Source organism: Atractosteus spatula, chromosome 17, assembly GCF_055471065.1.
Source record: "Atractosteus spatula isolate fAtrSpa1 chromosome 17, fAtrSpa1.hap1, whole genome shotgun sequence".
NCBI classification, from domain to species: Eukaryota; Metazoa; Chordata; class Actinopteri; order Semionotiformes; family Lepisosteidae; genus Atractosteus; species Atractosteus spatula.
Window position 1 is genome coordinate 15,502,322 of NC_142722.1, and position 14,549 is coordinate 15,516,870.

General features: G+C 42.8%; 1 protein-coding gene across 1 annotated transcript in view; it reads left to right on the forward strand.

Annotated features, from left to right (window-relative positions):
- ttc28 (tetratricopeptide repeat domain 28) overlaps positions 1-14,099 on the forward strand; it is a 164,120-nt gene extending 150,021 nt beyond the window's left edge. Inside the window, exons 15-21 of the mRNA XM_088935464.1 lie at positions 29-153; positions 1,524-1,755; positions 2,350-2,426; positions 5,034-5,057; positions 7,120-7,249; positions 11,208-11,315; positions 11,816-14,099. Coding sequence (XP_088791590.1) covers positions 29-153; positions 1,524-1,755; positions 2,350-2,426; positions 5,034-5,057; positions 7,120-7,249; positions 11,208-11,315; positions 11,816-13,419 — 2,300 coding nt within the window. The 3' untranslated portion in view covers positions 13,420-14,099. The remainder of the gene's footprint in view (positions 1-28; positions 154-1,523; positions 1,756-2,349; positions 2,427-5,033; positions 5,058-7,119; positions 7,250-11,207; positions 11,316-11,815) is intronic.
- Positions 14,100-14,549: the final 450 nt, after the last annotated feature.

Here is a 14,549-nt window from a genome sequence, read left to right on the forward strand (position 1 = left end):
GCCCGTCCATCTGCCTCTGGCTCCTCAGGGTTCATGCTGATAGGCAGCGATGTGAAGCTGAACAGCCCCTCTTCTCTGATTGGACAAGCCCTGACAGAGATCCTGCAGCACCCTGAACGAGCCCGCGACGCGCTGAGAGTGCTGCTTCACCTGGTAAGTGCCCTGTGCTGTATCAGAGCAACAGTGAGAGAATAACGGGTAGGAATCCGGGCTCGAATCGCTACACAGCAGCAGAGAAGTGGCAGAGCTTTGCCAGGCTGGATGGTGCTGCCAGTGGCTGGCCAGGTGCCCATGCGTTGTCACCGAGCGCTGTGTCTATCTGTGTGAAAGCCCTGCCATGTGTATCACAGAGCCACAGCTGTGTGGAAGGAGGCCTTCACACAGGACTTATGTCCCCCAGTGTGTGTCTTGATCATTTCAATACCTAAATGTATTTTAAGGTTTTATTTTTCCTGAAATATGGGGATGAAGTCAATATTCAGTTCTGGCTTTGTGAGGTTCATAATTATTGTTTCTGTGTGAGTCAGCATTCTCCACAATTAAAAAAGTATTATTACTTGCAGGAGGTCAAGTATGCTTATTTTTTCTCATTTAATACACACTTTTTTTTCTGATCTCCAGATTGTTTTGCCTTTGGCTGAATCAGAGGGACAGTTGTTGTGAAACTGTTTTAGGGCCTGCATGTGTCTGTCCAAAGGAGCCTGTTTGGCGCACAGAATAGTTTACGTTTTGACACAAACACACATGTATGCAAGAATGCCCACTGAATGAACAGAAATTAAAATAGACACAAATTGATCAAGCACATACACTGTCACATTAAAGCACACATCACTGTACATTTTCTGAGCTGTGCCAGCTCCTCCATAGTGCTCTAATTTGGAGTTTGCAATTCTGGTCGTGTTGTAACCTTCACTTGTAGTCTTAAACTGCATTTGAGCGTTTAATTGCATTGCTGAGGTTAATTGATCCCTACTTACTTGTTAAGACCTTTTTTCTAAAAATCGTTTCTCAAGTAGATACAGTACAGTGAATGTCCCACCTGTGTCTGGACATCACTAACTGGTCATCGATCAGCCAGTAATGTTGACAGCAGTGTCGAATAAGGATCCTGTTGTCATAATCAGAAGATTTCGGCCTTCTATCCAGATACACCCTGGTCAGACAACTGATGTTGTGTCCTTGGGGAAAGTACTTCACTTCTGTTACTGATATGCAATGTACACATGTAAGTTTATGTTAGGTAAAAGTGTTCAATAAAATAAAGGGAGGAATCACTAAAGCACATTGAGGAGAGAGTGAAGAGAGTCATGTTTTATAGACAACTTACATCAGAGTGTTTTTGAAAAAAACAAGAACTTGAGGGCAGGAGGAAATTAAAAAGGTCCTATCCACCTGATGGTTCAATTAGAGTGACCGAGAGTAAATTCTCCTGCTCTGTGCCGAAAGCACTGACTGTAGGTCCTGCAGGATGGGGCTTGAGCTCCGCTGCCTTTACCTCACTGGTGCTGTCTCTTCCCCAGGTGGAGAAGTCTCTCCAGCGCATCCAGAACGGCCAGCGCAACTCCATGTACACCTCCCAGCAGAGCGTGGAGAACAAGGTGGGCGGCGTCCCGGGATGGCAGGCCCTGCTCACCGCCGTGGGCTTCCGCCTGGACTCCGCGGGGACCGGCCTGCCCGCGGCCGTCTTCTTCCCCACCTCCGACCCCGGGGACCGCCTGCAGCAGTGCAGCACCACGCTCCAGTCCCTGCTAGGTGAGCGGGGCGGGGCGGCTCTCCGGCCTGAGGCAGGGGCATCGACGCAAGAGTGGGGAGAAAAAACTCTGGCAGCAGTTAGAAAATAGATTTTCCATTCTTCACAAAAACATTGCACAGTGTCAAGGGGGGCAGGGGAGGAAATAGCATGTGTAGATTATATCTTATTAATACTGAATTCTCCAACAACCCAGAACAGATATGGCTACTTTCATGACACCTTTGGCACAAAGTGTAATTTTGTAAATTTCAACTGTTCATGGCAAGTGTGTCAGACTCCAGTGTCTGCTCCAGATCAGCAACATATTTATTCTGACTTCATCTCTCTATCGAGCATTCGGGATTTCTGTTGTTTCAGTGTTTTATAGTTCACCTATTTTCAGGGATCCCTCTGACATTTGCACATGAAAGATTATGAGAATCCTTGGATCGCACTCATTGAAACTAAAATATGTTTACAGAAGACATGTTTCATACATATCAAATAGAAATCACACCTGGCTAATCCCTGCTATTAACCGTCTTCTTGCACCTGGGAAATATTGTGGCTAGAAGTGTTGACTAAAATCCAGCCCTGTTGCTGTTCTTCTTCAGGCTTGCCCCATCCTGCCCTCCAGGCCCTGTGCAAGCTGATCACAGCCTCCGAAACAGGAGAACAGCTCATCAACCGGGTATGTGCCCCCACCCTGAGTACACATTGTCATGCAGGAAAATGTCATGCAGAAAAGTGCATGAGATACCGTAAACAGGACTCCTGTAAGATCTTGACACCACAATCCTTACAGGTCACTTCAAGTGAGGAGGACTCCCAGAAAACCTTCCTGTCAAATGTGTCTGTTAGGATTCCTCTCTAGTCCCACGAAGATCATCCAGGAATGTCTGAGGGTTTGGGCACAAAATCCATGCAGGATGTGTGATTTGCATGTGTGTTAAAATAAGAACAATCTGATAGGTCTTTTTCAATTTTTTCAGACATTATCCAGTTCTTCTTTCAAGTAATCAAGTAAAATGTCTCAGCCTGTGAACTTTGAGGTTTGCACTGTGTTACCAGCCTCAGGGCCCTTCTGTGTGTGCAGCACCACTGTCCAAACAACAAACGTCTCTTGTGCTGTCTTATATTAGACACTGCTAGCGGCCATAGAGTCTTCAAGCCTGATCTCATCCATTGTCTGAGACAGAGCTCCATTTGTCCTTCTTAATGCTTAAAAAAATGCTATTCTGAGGGGAAAAACACAGGGGCTTTAGCGGTTGGTAGAGTGAAGGGAGGCATCTCTTTCTTCTGGCCCCAGTCCAGTGATTCTTTTCTGTAAGCTATGGCTGCTTGGGGCCAAGGTGGGGTTTGCTCAAAGAAAGAAATACCGCAGTAGTTACTAAAGTAATTTTTTGTGGAGGGCACATCATGGAAGAATACATTGTTTATAACTGCAGTTGTCATAGTACATTTTAAGACCATTAAAAAACTGAATCAGTCAACATGGATTTAGTGTGCCTTGAGTTAAACATAGAAGTATTATAGTGTATTGAAATATTTATAGTAATTACAGCTCGTATTGTGTTCTGTAGCTTTATCCAGAAAGTTCAGGTGCCTGTTCTTTACAGTAGTGTAATTATAGTTGTTTTATGATATCTTCTCTACAGGAAATTTGACGGGTAAAAAAAAACTATGGGCAAAGTTACTTAGTCAGTACTTAGATATACACAACAATTAATATTGAAAAAAATCATGTAGGTTATACTGTATGAAAGTATATAGTTTGTGGCTGGCAGCACCATGATGTAGAGTTGCATTACAATAAATGGGGCACTAAACACTAAAAATGAAAACCTTCATGGACTATGCTAGCTTGTCCTGTTCACCCTGGGGATTACAAAGGGTACAAGCACTTGTATGTGAAAGATCAATGTGCAGAACATGGGCTGGGGCTTTAGGTCTCTGTTGAATTGTGATGGTGACTAATTCTTTGGGCACTTTCCAAACTGGGTAGACCTTCAGTTAAATGTATTGTAGACAGACTGGGCACCAGTGAGCTTCTGACACCACCAGCAAGAGCTATACCAGTTCCCTATCTGATGCATGAACTGTGTTGTTTTCAGAGTATACTTTCTAGAAGAGTAAGTGAATGTAGGAGTTAGGAGCAGAGGAATAATAGTGTTCTCTCGAGCACCCTTGCTACAGGGCTTTTGGCACTGTATTTGAAAACAAAGAACAGTAAAATACATAGTATTAATTTCACATGATGCATAGTAAAAATGGATTTAAATCTTTTACACTATGAAATGTAATTCACAATCACTGTTGCCTTCTGTATAATAATATGAAGAATTCCCTTCATTTATATTACGCTTTTCATCCCAAAGATCCTGAAGTGCTTTACATATGGACATATGTATATGCTCTCCTTAAGAGGAAACCTGTTGCACCCAATACTGAAGTACAGCACCCACCTGTTTGACACACAGCAGCCATTCTGCACAGACAGTGCTTCACCAACTAAATTTGCAAAACCAAAGTGGACACTGGAGTTTGTACAACTCTGAGGTGGCTAGTCCTAGTTAGGACCTCCATCTCATTTATTTGTATTTGCTTGGTGATAGCAATAGGATGATCCATCTCCAGCACTGTTATCGATTTGCTGTGCATGATTATCAGGCTGGGTCTTCTACATGCTTTATCATACCAAATCAGACCAAATGCAAATCCATTCAAATACAAATGTCATTCAAATGCAGACGAATATACAAAGTCAAAACAACAGAATGAGCTGCTGTGAATGAACAGGTGAAAGAGCGAATAGCTTTGGACCTGAACTGGACAGGTTAGGGAGGAAGAGCTCATGTAGAAGGGGCGGTGGGGCAGGGTAGGAGCAGGAGAGAGAGCAAAGATTCTGGGTGAGGAGGGGGGGCAGAAGCTGGTGAGTCCAGGAGAACGGGCTGACGCCATGCAGGCATGTGCTCAGCTTCAGGGGTGAACAAAGAGCTTCCCCTTCCTTTCGGTAAAACACTTTGGGGTCTTTCTGAATGCGTTTCACAACCAGAGAGAATAATTCTAACAACAAGGCCAATGTTTTATCACAGTGCTTTGTGGACATTAAAAATAAAAGCCTACCCCGTATACCACATATATATAACGTGAAGAATGTCTTTACATTACAGCTTGGTGCAGATTTTCTTTCATTTCAGCTTCCCTGTTGCCTGTTTGCTAATACTTGGCTGTGAATAACCTGAGCATGAAACTAAAAACTTTCTCCTTTTTCTTTCTCCTAACCTGCTGTCTGAAGGCTGTTAAAAATATGGTGGGAATGGTAAGTCTTCTTTTACTAAAACTACACTGACTTTCCTTCGTCACAGACTTTGAAGAGGCCAATCATGGATGTTGCCATGAAAACTGTCCTAATTTACTATTTATATTACATGCCTGGTAATGAATGCCTTAATTCCTTAAAACTGACCCTTCCTGGTATTAGGTAAGCTTTAAAAAGTTAAGCAGCATTAATGTTTAGCTACAGTTTTCTTAATATTAACTACAAGGCTTGGAATAGTATTACTACATCAGTTTTTGTTGAGATCCTCACATCAATTTGCTACTAACCAAACGATCTAGACAGACCAAACAGCTTCCTATCAGTAATCTTATGTTCTTTGCTGCCCTTTGCTTCTGAACCCAGGTCTGGGAGCTTCATGGCAGCATTCTGTTACTAATACTTCAGTAAATAGCATAACCATCTAATTGGAGTTTCAGCATGGAATATTGACACAGATTAGTAACAGGTGGGAATGAGAAGATTTTGAAAGACAAACCCAAATTTAACAGTTACTGCAAATTACCATCTGTCTGGGGTATACAGACTTTATACCATTATACCAGGTCTTTAAACCATTAAATCCCAGTGATCCATACATTAACACCTCTCCACTTTCTCCAGTGACACTGCCTGTGCAGCAACATCTTGGTTCGTCATAATGGGCCGGACAGTTGTCCATCAAACCAAGCAGGACAATGCTAAACACAACATAAATGCTTTTCCATTATTTCATTTTTAGAAGTTGTCTTTATTTTATGAATAAATAGTTTACAGTAGTTTGATTAAATACTTCTTCTCGTGTCAGTGGGGGATAATGTTTTTTTTTATTTTTAAGACAACTCATTTTAACAATAATATTGTTTTATGTTTTAGAATTTAGGATTCCTACACATTGTTATCCATAATTTGATATTTTTATTAATGAAATATGAGGTATGTTATTTGGAGGAAGAGATACCTGGTACAGTTTGTTTTTCTAATATTATTAAAGGTACAAAATGTTCATAATTTGGAATTCAGGTATTGTAGAGAATCTAATCATTTCCAAGCAGCGTGATTTAGTTTTTCATTACGATCAGCGGACGTTCTTCTTGACATATACTCTTGAGAAAAGTGGGGCATTGTTTTCTATGTAATGTGCAAGCCTTATGACCAGAACTGAATGTAACATGAAAATTGGTATTAAATGTTCTTCCATTATAATAATATTGGGAATCTGTGCAATACAAATCCAAATGCAGGCACTTAATCCACTTGAAATTGTTACAGTTCTTTGTGGCATACATGTAGAAATCCAGTTATCAGGGAATTTCAGACCTAAGAATTTGCTCCTTACTGCACTGTTACTATTTGAACTCCACAGTAAGGAAAACATGGATTTATTTTAATAAGGCATTGCAACAGGCCAAGTAAAAAAAACAAGATTAGCACAAATTCGTGGCTGTTCAGTCTGAAGGGAAACTAAATATCAGCACCCTGCATGGCAAAGAAAGCTTTAAGCCTTCGAACCTGGTTTGTACTGTTCAGTACTTCGGTCAAAGTATGTTTGGGACTAAACACCTGAAAGGTTGTGGGTTCAAATCCTAGATGAGGCATTGCTATCTCTGTGTACACAGGGTACTACACTCAGATTGCTACAGTAAAATGCTCAGCAGTAAAATTGGTACAAATATAAGTGACTCGGGATAAAAGTGTAAGTGAAATAAGTTTCATCTAATAATAGTGTACTAGCATATTTTATCACTTCAAGTGGTATTATAATATCATTATCATTATAATTTTACACAGTTTCGCTAGATGTGTTAAAAAATCGTGTCATTTCAAGGAGTAAGATAGTGGTACAGTACATTATTACTTTATTTCAGAACAACTTTAATTACAAAAAAGGGACTTATTTTTATCATGTTGGTTGATTCTTTCAAAGACGTAGCTACCAGCTACTGTGGGGATGTTTCTCTCGCTCTCATGATGTATCATACAGTACCTGTGTAACTCTCTAACACAAAAAGTCCAGAGTGGACAAGGCAATGGCCAATTCAATTCTCTCCATCTCTCTCCTCAGCTCCATCAGGTCCTGGTGCAACTCCAGACGGGGGAAAAGGAGCATGATTTCTCTTCCACTCCAATCCAAGTGTCCATCAGCGTACAGCTCTGGAGGCTTCCTGGTTGCCATGAGTTCCTGGCTGCTCTGGGTGAGTTTCCTTCCATACAGCTCTGCTCTGCTCCTGTTTAAAGGCTTGCAGCTTTATGTATCTGCACTCGTATTTTTAATTTTTTTAATTAATTCTAGTATGGCATTGATGTCTTTCCTACACTTGCAAGGAATAAAGACTTATTCACAGTCTTCAAAGCGAAAGCAACACAGTTGGTCCAAAGGGGTTATTTGTACTGAGTGTATAGTGGTTAGTTTCTAGATTCCTGATTTATCAGTTGTGCTTTAGAAAGAAAATTGTTTTGAAACAATCTGGGTGACTGAGCGAGGCTTTGAGACCCTGCGCCACGGCGCTGTGTTTTTGTGGACTTGACTGCTGCCTTTCACGCTGTGAAACTGAATAGAACATCTTACACTTAAACTTTACTGCCAGGGAAAAGCACAATCAAAGGAAGTGAGTTTCGAGCTAAAAATACCATCATCTGCCACATTTTCTTAGGTCTAGAAACATTTGATACACCCGATTTCATGGTTAATTGCCCCCAAGAACAAGTGATAATTAAGGAAAAATAATTAAGTGGAAGTGAAACCTGTCTTTATTTTTTTTTATGGATGTACTGTTAAAAACTGTAAACTGGCAGTCCTCCAAAACTAATATCTGACATCTTTATTCCTCCACATAGCAATGTGGACTCTGCTAAACCTTGGAACAGAAATGAAAAAATAATGTAGGAAACACTTTTATTTCCCACTTTGACTTGAGATTTATAATGCTAAAGCCACCTGAAAAGTTTCAGATAATGTTTCATGTACAGTGACTGCTATCTGGGAGATGCAGCACAAGGAACCGCTGGAGGGAGCTTACCCTCAACATGCCATAATCACACTCAACCAAATTTCTGTCAAAGCAAATGTGAAGAGACTGGCTTTGTGTGGCCACCTTTCCAGAGAGAGGAGAATAAATCTGACAGAGCCGTACACATACTGAAACAAAGCCCAGGGTGACCAAGTCCACCTCAGTCTAAATGGAGCCAAGTTATTAGAATGATGGCCCTTCAAAAAGAGCTTATCAAGTCCTCAATTGTTTGAGACAAGTAGAAAATTGGCTCTGACATTTTTCTCTCCCTCTGAGCAGACAGCATCACCTCTTATTTAACCTCCTTTGTGCAGCTGCTCCGTCTCCGCAGTGTGTCTAGGTCTCAGGGCTGTAGACATAGGGATAACTCGCATGGTCTCCTCAGGGACTTTCTTTAAATAACAATAATTCCTTGAATTCGTAGAACACTGTTCATTTCAGAGTACTTTACGTACAGTATAAGAGGGCAACACTGAAGTGCAGCTCCCACCTGGGTGACGCTCAGCCGCCATTATGTACCAGCAGAGCCAAGGTAGAGAAGAGAGCAATTGGTTCAAGAATCAAACTAAGGGGGAAGCCCAGGTAGACCATACTGTATAAACCCAGTGTAGAATTCAGCCACCACTCATGCTAAAGTTCAAAAGGCACCACAGGATCTTGATCTAAGTAATCAGGACCTTAATTTACATCACATCTGAAGGACAGTACCTGTTACATCACAGTTTTGCTCCTCACCGTAAATAAATGATTCCAATTATATTAACTCAAGGTTTTCTTACTGAGCGAAACCAGTCATGCTTCACCCACGTTGCAGAAAGTACAGTGGCTGATGTTACTGTGTTATGCCTGTGAACAGCGGCAAGGCACAACTGACAACTGTGAAACACTTGCTCCACTGCTAACACCAAAGTCAGATGCACTGAATGGCTGCTTTAATCCAACAGATGGGAGTTGAAAGACAAAAGCTTTCGGGAAAAGAAAGCTTGACTTTTATATTTTCTCGCCTCTGTATAAATAGTGGTTGTTAGTCCTTCTTTCCCAGCACTCAGTGGCTTAGAATAAAAAGTGAATATCCTTGAGTAGTCCAGTCAAAGGTGCTATTGAGAATCAGTGGAAAAATGTCCATAAGACATTCCCAAGCAACCTGAGAGATTTTGAAAAAATACCTCTAAGTCATGGTGTAAATTTTGCAGAGATTTACCCAAACAGACTTGTAACCTTAATTGTTCCCACCAAAGGTGTTTCTTCCAGATTTTAAGTTCACCCTTAAGGTCTTCAGTTTTAGCATTCAGGCTTTGAATATAATAAAAAATGAGCATGCATGTGATAATTTCTTAGCGTTGAGTGTATATGTAAGGTAGTTTATTCACAACATGCCATGTAAGCTATTCAATCCATCCATCAATCCATTTTCTACCACTTCTTCCAATTCGAGGGCCACAGAGGAGCCAGAGCCTATCCTGGCATGAAACGGGTACGAGGCAGGGTACACCCCGGGTGGGATACCAGTCCATTGCAGGACAAAAAGACGCAGATGCACACATTCACACCAGAGCCAGTTTTCCCAGAACCAACTTAATCTACCAGTATGTTTTCAGACTGTGGGGGGACCCCACGAACGAGAGGAAAACATACAAATTGCATGCAGACAGCACCCCAAGTTATTGAACCCAGGACCCCAACGCTGGTTTCACCCATTGCATCACTGTGCTGCCCCTCATATAAACTCTCATATAACATAAATACAGATGAAATAGAAGTAATATGGAAGTATATTATACATAAATATATACGTATACATAAATACATATAGAAATTAATAAGAGATATCATACACTGTGTGCAGGGGATTGCAGTTGACAATCATGTCCGCTGTCAGTGAACATATGACAGCCTTTCTTGTAAAGATTTGATGCCAACTGATGATTCTCCCATTGTAAATGAACTGGCTCTATGCTGAAAACAATGCACAAACTGAAAATGAAAGCAAGGGCGGGAAATCTCAACTTGTGTTTAAGAAGTTTCAGCCTCATATTGAAGTCGCAGATATCTGACTAGCTAAAACACGCCTAAAGGGGAGAATATTCAGAGAATACTTGCTTCACGAGCTCCCTCATGCTCTTAAGCTGTGTAGGCTGCAGTAGATGCGAATACATACAGTGACAGCTGGGTTTCAGTTTTTAAACAGTTTTAAGAGACATCAGTGGAAAAGGTTTGGCTGTGTGTGTTTCCCGGACAGATGGCTGTAAGAGGCGTTCTGCTGAGCCAGTGAGGCGCTTGTGACAGAAGCCTGTGTGATAGTGTGGCTGCATGGAGACTGTGCTGTTGGGGCACATGCCAGCTCGCGTTGGAGTGTGAGAGACATGTGGAGAAGCCTTGTCTCATCTGCCACTGTGCAAACCACACTTCAGCCCAAAGGGGATATACACACATCTGTGCCTGGCTTCTAGGCAGTGAACTGAGCTGTTGATAAATACATAAGCCAGCAGATTTAACAGTCAGGATGAATATCTGATCCTTTCTGCTTTCATTATGGGTATTATAATTTTCATGCTTGAAATGAAACAGAAGCCTTTCTCTTCTCTGCAAATATTGGGTTTGACTGCATAGCTTCCAGAGTGAAATGTTGATTTTGGATGGTGGTTCAGTAAACCCATTTTGTAGGCTGAGTGAGGTGAGGTCCAGCTCACATAACTAGAGAAATGAGACTGTGGATTTTAATTTGGCAACAGCATTAGTCTCCAATAAATGACTACTACAGATGATGAATGTAATTGCTTACACAGGAGCGATGTGATGCTTTCAATGAAATAAAAGTCATTTCACATTTATTCCATATGTACTGTTTTATACCACACACTGTATTCAGAGTGCTTTTCAAAGCTTTTTTTCTCTGCTGCAGTAAAGTGTATAATATTGTTGGTTTCTCATTTACATGAGGAGCATAAACCCCTGTCATATCCCTTCAGAGTAAATTGCAGTTGACAACAGTGCATAGAAATGAATAGGTTTCAGTTTTTACTTTTGACTTGAACTGGGAAAGTTCAAGTTATGTGGAAACAAATCACTATGGAATCATTAGACACACAACGATCCTGTTTTGCATTGTCTGATGTTCTTCATGTTCATTCTGCTTCTGCAGGCTTTGACCTCTGTGAGGTGGGACAGGAAGAAGTAGTTCTGAAGACGGGGAAGCAAGCCAACCGAAGAACCATGCACTTTGCACTCCAGTCCCTGCTGGCACTCTTCGGTAACTCATATTTTCATACTCTTGCAATTTTTTAGGATAATTTTTTAGAGATAATTGCACTACAGTTTTTCCATTAAAGCATTTATCCAGCGTTTTTACAAAGCTTTTGCCCAACAAGTAATTACATTTTTCTCCTCATATGTTAGTTCTTTCTTCCATTGTTTGCTTTGCCTCTGTCTGATTTATGGCTGATACAGTACATACTGTGTAGCTCAGTGCTCTGAAACATCATTACCTGAATCCCAACCTTCTGGCCTACCCAAACACACAATTCTGTCCTTAGTTGTTATTCAATTTTTGAAAGAAATCAGTTGTACGTTCACTTTTATTTAGTGATTGTTTAATACATGTCCATGCGTACACATAAAAGAAGGGACAACACACATTTTTATTTTGATGGAGCAAATTTATATAACCTCAAGACATTCCATAACCCTGCCAATGAAAGAACCATATCCTGTTTTGCTTAAGGGTTTCAATCTCTTCTCTCTCTCTCCCAGATTCCACAGAGCTGCCGAAGCGCCTTAGTCTGGACAGCTCGTCTTCCCTGGAGTCCCTGGCCTCGGCCCAGTCTGTCTCTAACCCACTGCCCCTGGGTTACCCTAACCCACCCTTCTCCCCCCCCTGTCCAGACAGCCTGGCCTCCGATGCCATCTCCGTGTACAGCCTGAGCTCCATCGCATCCTCCATGAGCTTTGTCTCCAAGTCTGAGAGCACATCTGACTACATGAGCCACAGGGCCCGGCAGGACCTGGAGCGCCACCGGGGCCTCTACCCTCACAAATCCTCCGTGCCCCGCAGCCGGTCCTCCCCGCATGGTGGGGTGTCTGCTGGGAAAGACGACGAGGAGTACGAGGGGTTCTCCATCATCAGCAGTGAGCCACTGGCCGGGAACTCAGACTCATTGCCCCTCCCACCAGGCCACAAGCCCATGAGAGGCGGGGTGCGAAATTCGGAGGCCTGCTACGGGGCGTCAGTGTCTTCTCGGGGCAGCATTAGTACTCCCACTTCTCCCATCAAAATGACCCTTATCCCCAGCCCAAATTCCCCCTTCCAGAAGGTGAGCAAGGTCACTAGCTCAGACACAGGCGAGTCAGATCAGTCCAGCACAGAAACAGATAGCACCGTGAAGTCCCAGGAGGAAAAGACCACCAAACTGGACCCACAAGAACTCGCCCAGAAGATCCTGGAGGAGACCCAGAGTCACCTTATTGCAGTGGAGTGCTTGCAGAGGAGTGGCAGCCAAGCTAGTTCTGCCAGTGAACCTGCCGGAGGGGCCTCTACCCCCACTGGTGGCTCTGCCTTCAGATCTTCCGAGACCAGCGCGTTCAGTCGCCCACACAGCGCTAGCCTCAAGAGCCAGTCATCCCCCATGACAGTGAGGCCTAAGCCTCCTTCCCGGACCTCCTCCCTGCAAAAGGTCAGCTCAGGATACAACAGCCCGGCCACCTCTGAGACCTCTCTCAAAGACCAGCAGAGTGCCCACCCCTCACCCACTCTTGACACCCATGGCTCCCTGGCCCAGTTCAAGCTGAAGTACCCCAGCTCCCCATACAGTGGTCACATATCCAGGTCACCCAGCAACATGTCCCCAAGCTCAGGTCACCAGTCTCCAGCTGGGAGCAACCCCTCGCCTGCCCTTTCGTACTCCTCCACCGGCTCAGCCCGCTCCAGCCCGGCTGATGCCCCAGACCTGGACAGGCTGAAGCTGGCCGCCATCGATGAGAAAGTCCAAGCCATCCACAACCTCAAGACATTCTGGACTAACACGTCTCCGCACCCCCCGGGGCCGGTGAGAGCTCTGCGGGGGAACATTGGCACCACCAAGAGGGATGTCCTCAGCCTGCTCAACCTCTCGCCACGCCACGGCAAGGTGGAGAAAGGGGTGGACAACCTCGAACTCAAGGAGCTGGGCGTGCAGCAGGTGGAGCTGCAGGCCAGGAACCCCCCCAACGGGCACAAACGGCCCGAAACAAACAGGGTGGCCCCATCTCCCTCTGCCTCCACTAGCAGCAGTCCAGGTGGGCGCCCCATCAGACTGCCCTCTGGGAACGGCTATAAGTTCCTCTCCCCAGGGAGGTTCTTTCCATCTTCTAAATGCTGAGACCTTTTGAATGATCTCTGCTTCATTTTGTTATTCACTATTGCTTTGGAACAGTTGCAAGTTTTAAACCAGAAGATAATGAGCTGAAAGGCTGCTTAAATGTGTGAAACTGGTCATTATTTTTTCAGAGCAAGACTAGCCCTGAAACAAGGGAGTCTGAAGTTTCTTGCAGACAGTTCACTGAACTTTTAGCAATTTCCTAAGTGTGGAAGAAAACTAAGACAATGACCAAGAAGACCTGATGTGCTTTAGGGAGATTTTGAACACCAAGCAGTATTTCCTCAGAAACATAGATCATTAGCTGTTTGTGTTAGCCAAGATGACCCAGCTATGACTGTACTGTTTTATTTTATTTTATTATTGTTTTGTAAATTAAATTCAGTGTTTCCCAATCAGTATTAAACGTTTTTATATTATAAAAAGCAAACAAAACTGTAACATGTAAAAAAAAGGATTTCATATTTTTATTGAAATGGCAAAAGGCATTTGGCCTGATTTCTTTGTGATTTGAGTGTCTATATTAAAGCATGGATTCTCTTGCTATTAAATGTTAAGTACCATGTATGACTTTTTAGCACACAATTTTTGCAAACACTTGGACTGTCATTCAAGAAAAAGACATACGTCTCTCTCAGTCATTTATCAGTAAAATGGTTTAAATAAAACCCAGTTTGCTCTCTTACACGTGTCCATTTATGTTGGTTTTAAAGGGGGGAAAGATGTCATACCTTTGAATATGAAAACTCCCTTAATAATGATGTATTACTTTTATGTGACCTTGTTTATGTGGTCAAAATGCGGTGGCTTTGGATATTTATAAACTTTACCCACCTGTCAGAGCCAGGCTCTAGCTGACCCTCTGCGAGCTCCACTGTGCCTTGCAGGAGAGTTAGTGCACTCCCTGATGCTTTCCCTTCACCAGAACACTGAGCTCTGTCGCTTTTACTCACTTTACCAAAAATCTTCACTTGGGAAGAACAAGTGTTTGTGAAATAATTATAGTTTAAAATCAATCTATTACATTTCCTTAATTTGTAAATAGTTATCAGAGGTTTATCAGAGGCTAGATGTGGGACAGTATATACAGTACCTGTTTGGATGTTTGTTTTTTGCTGGAATGGTTCATAGAA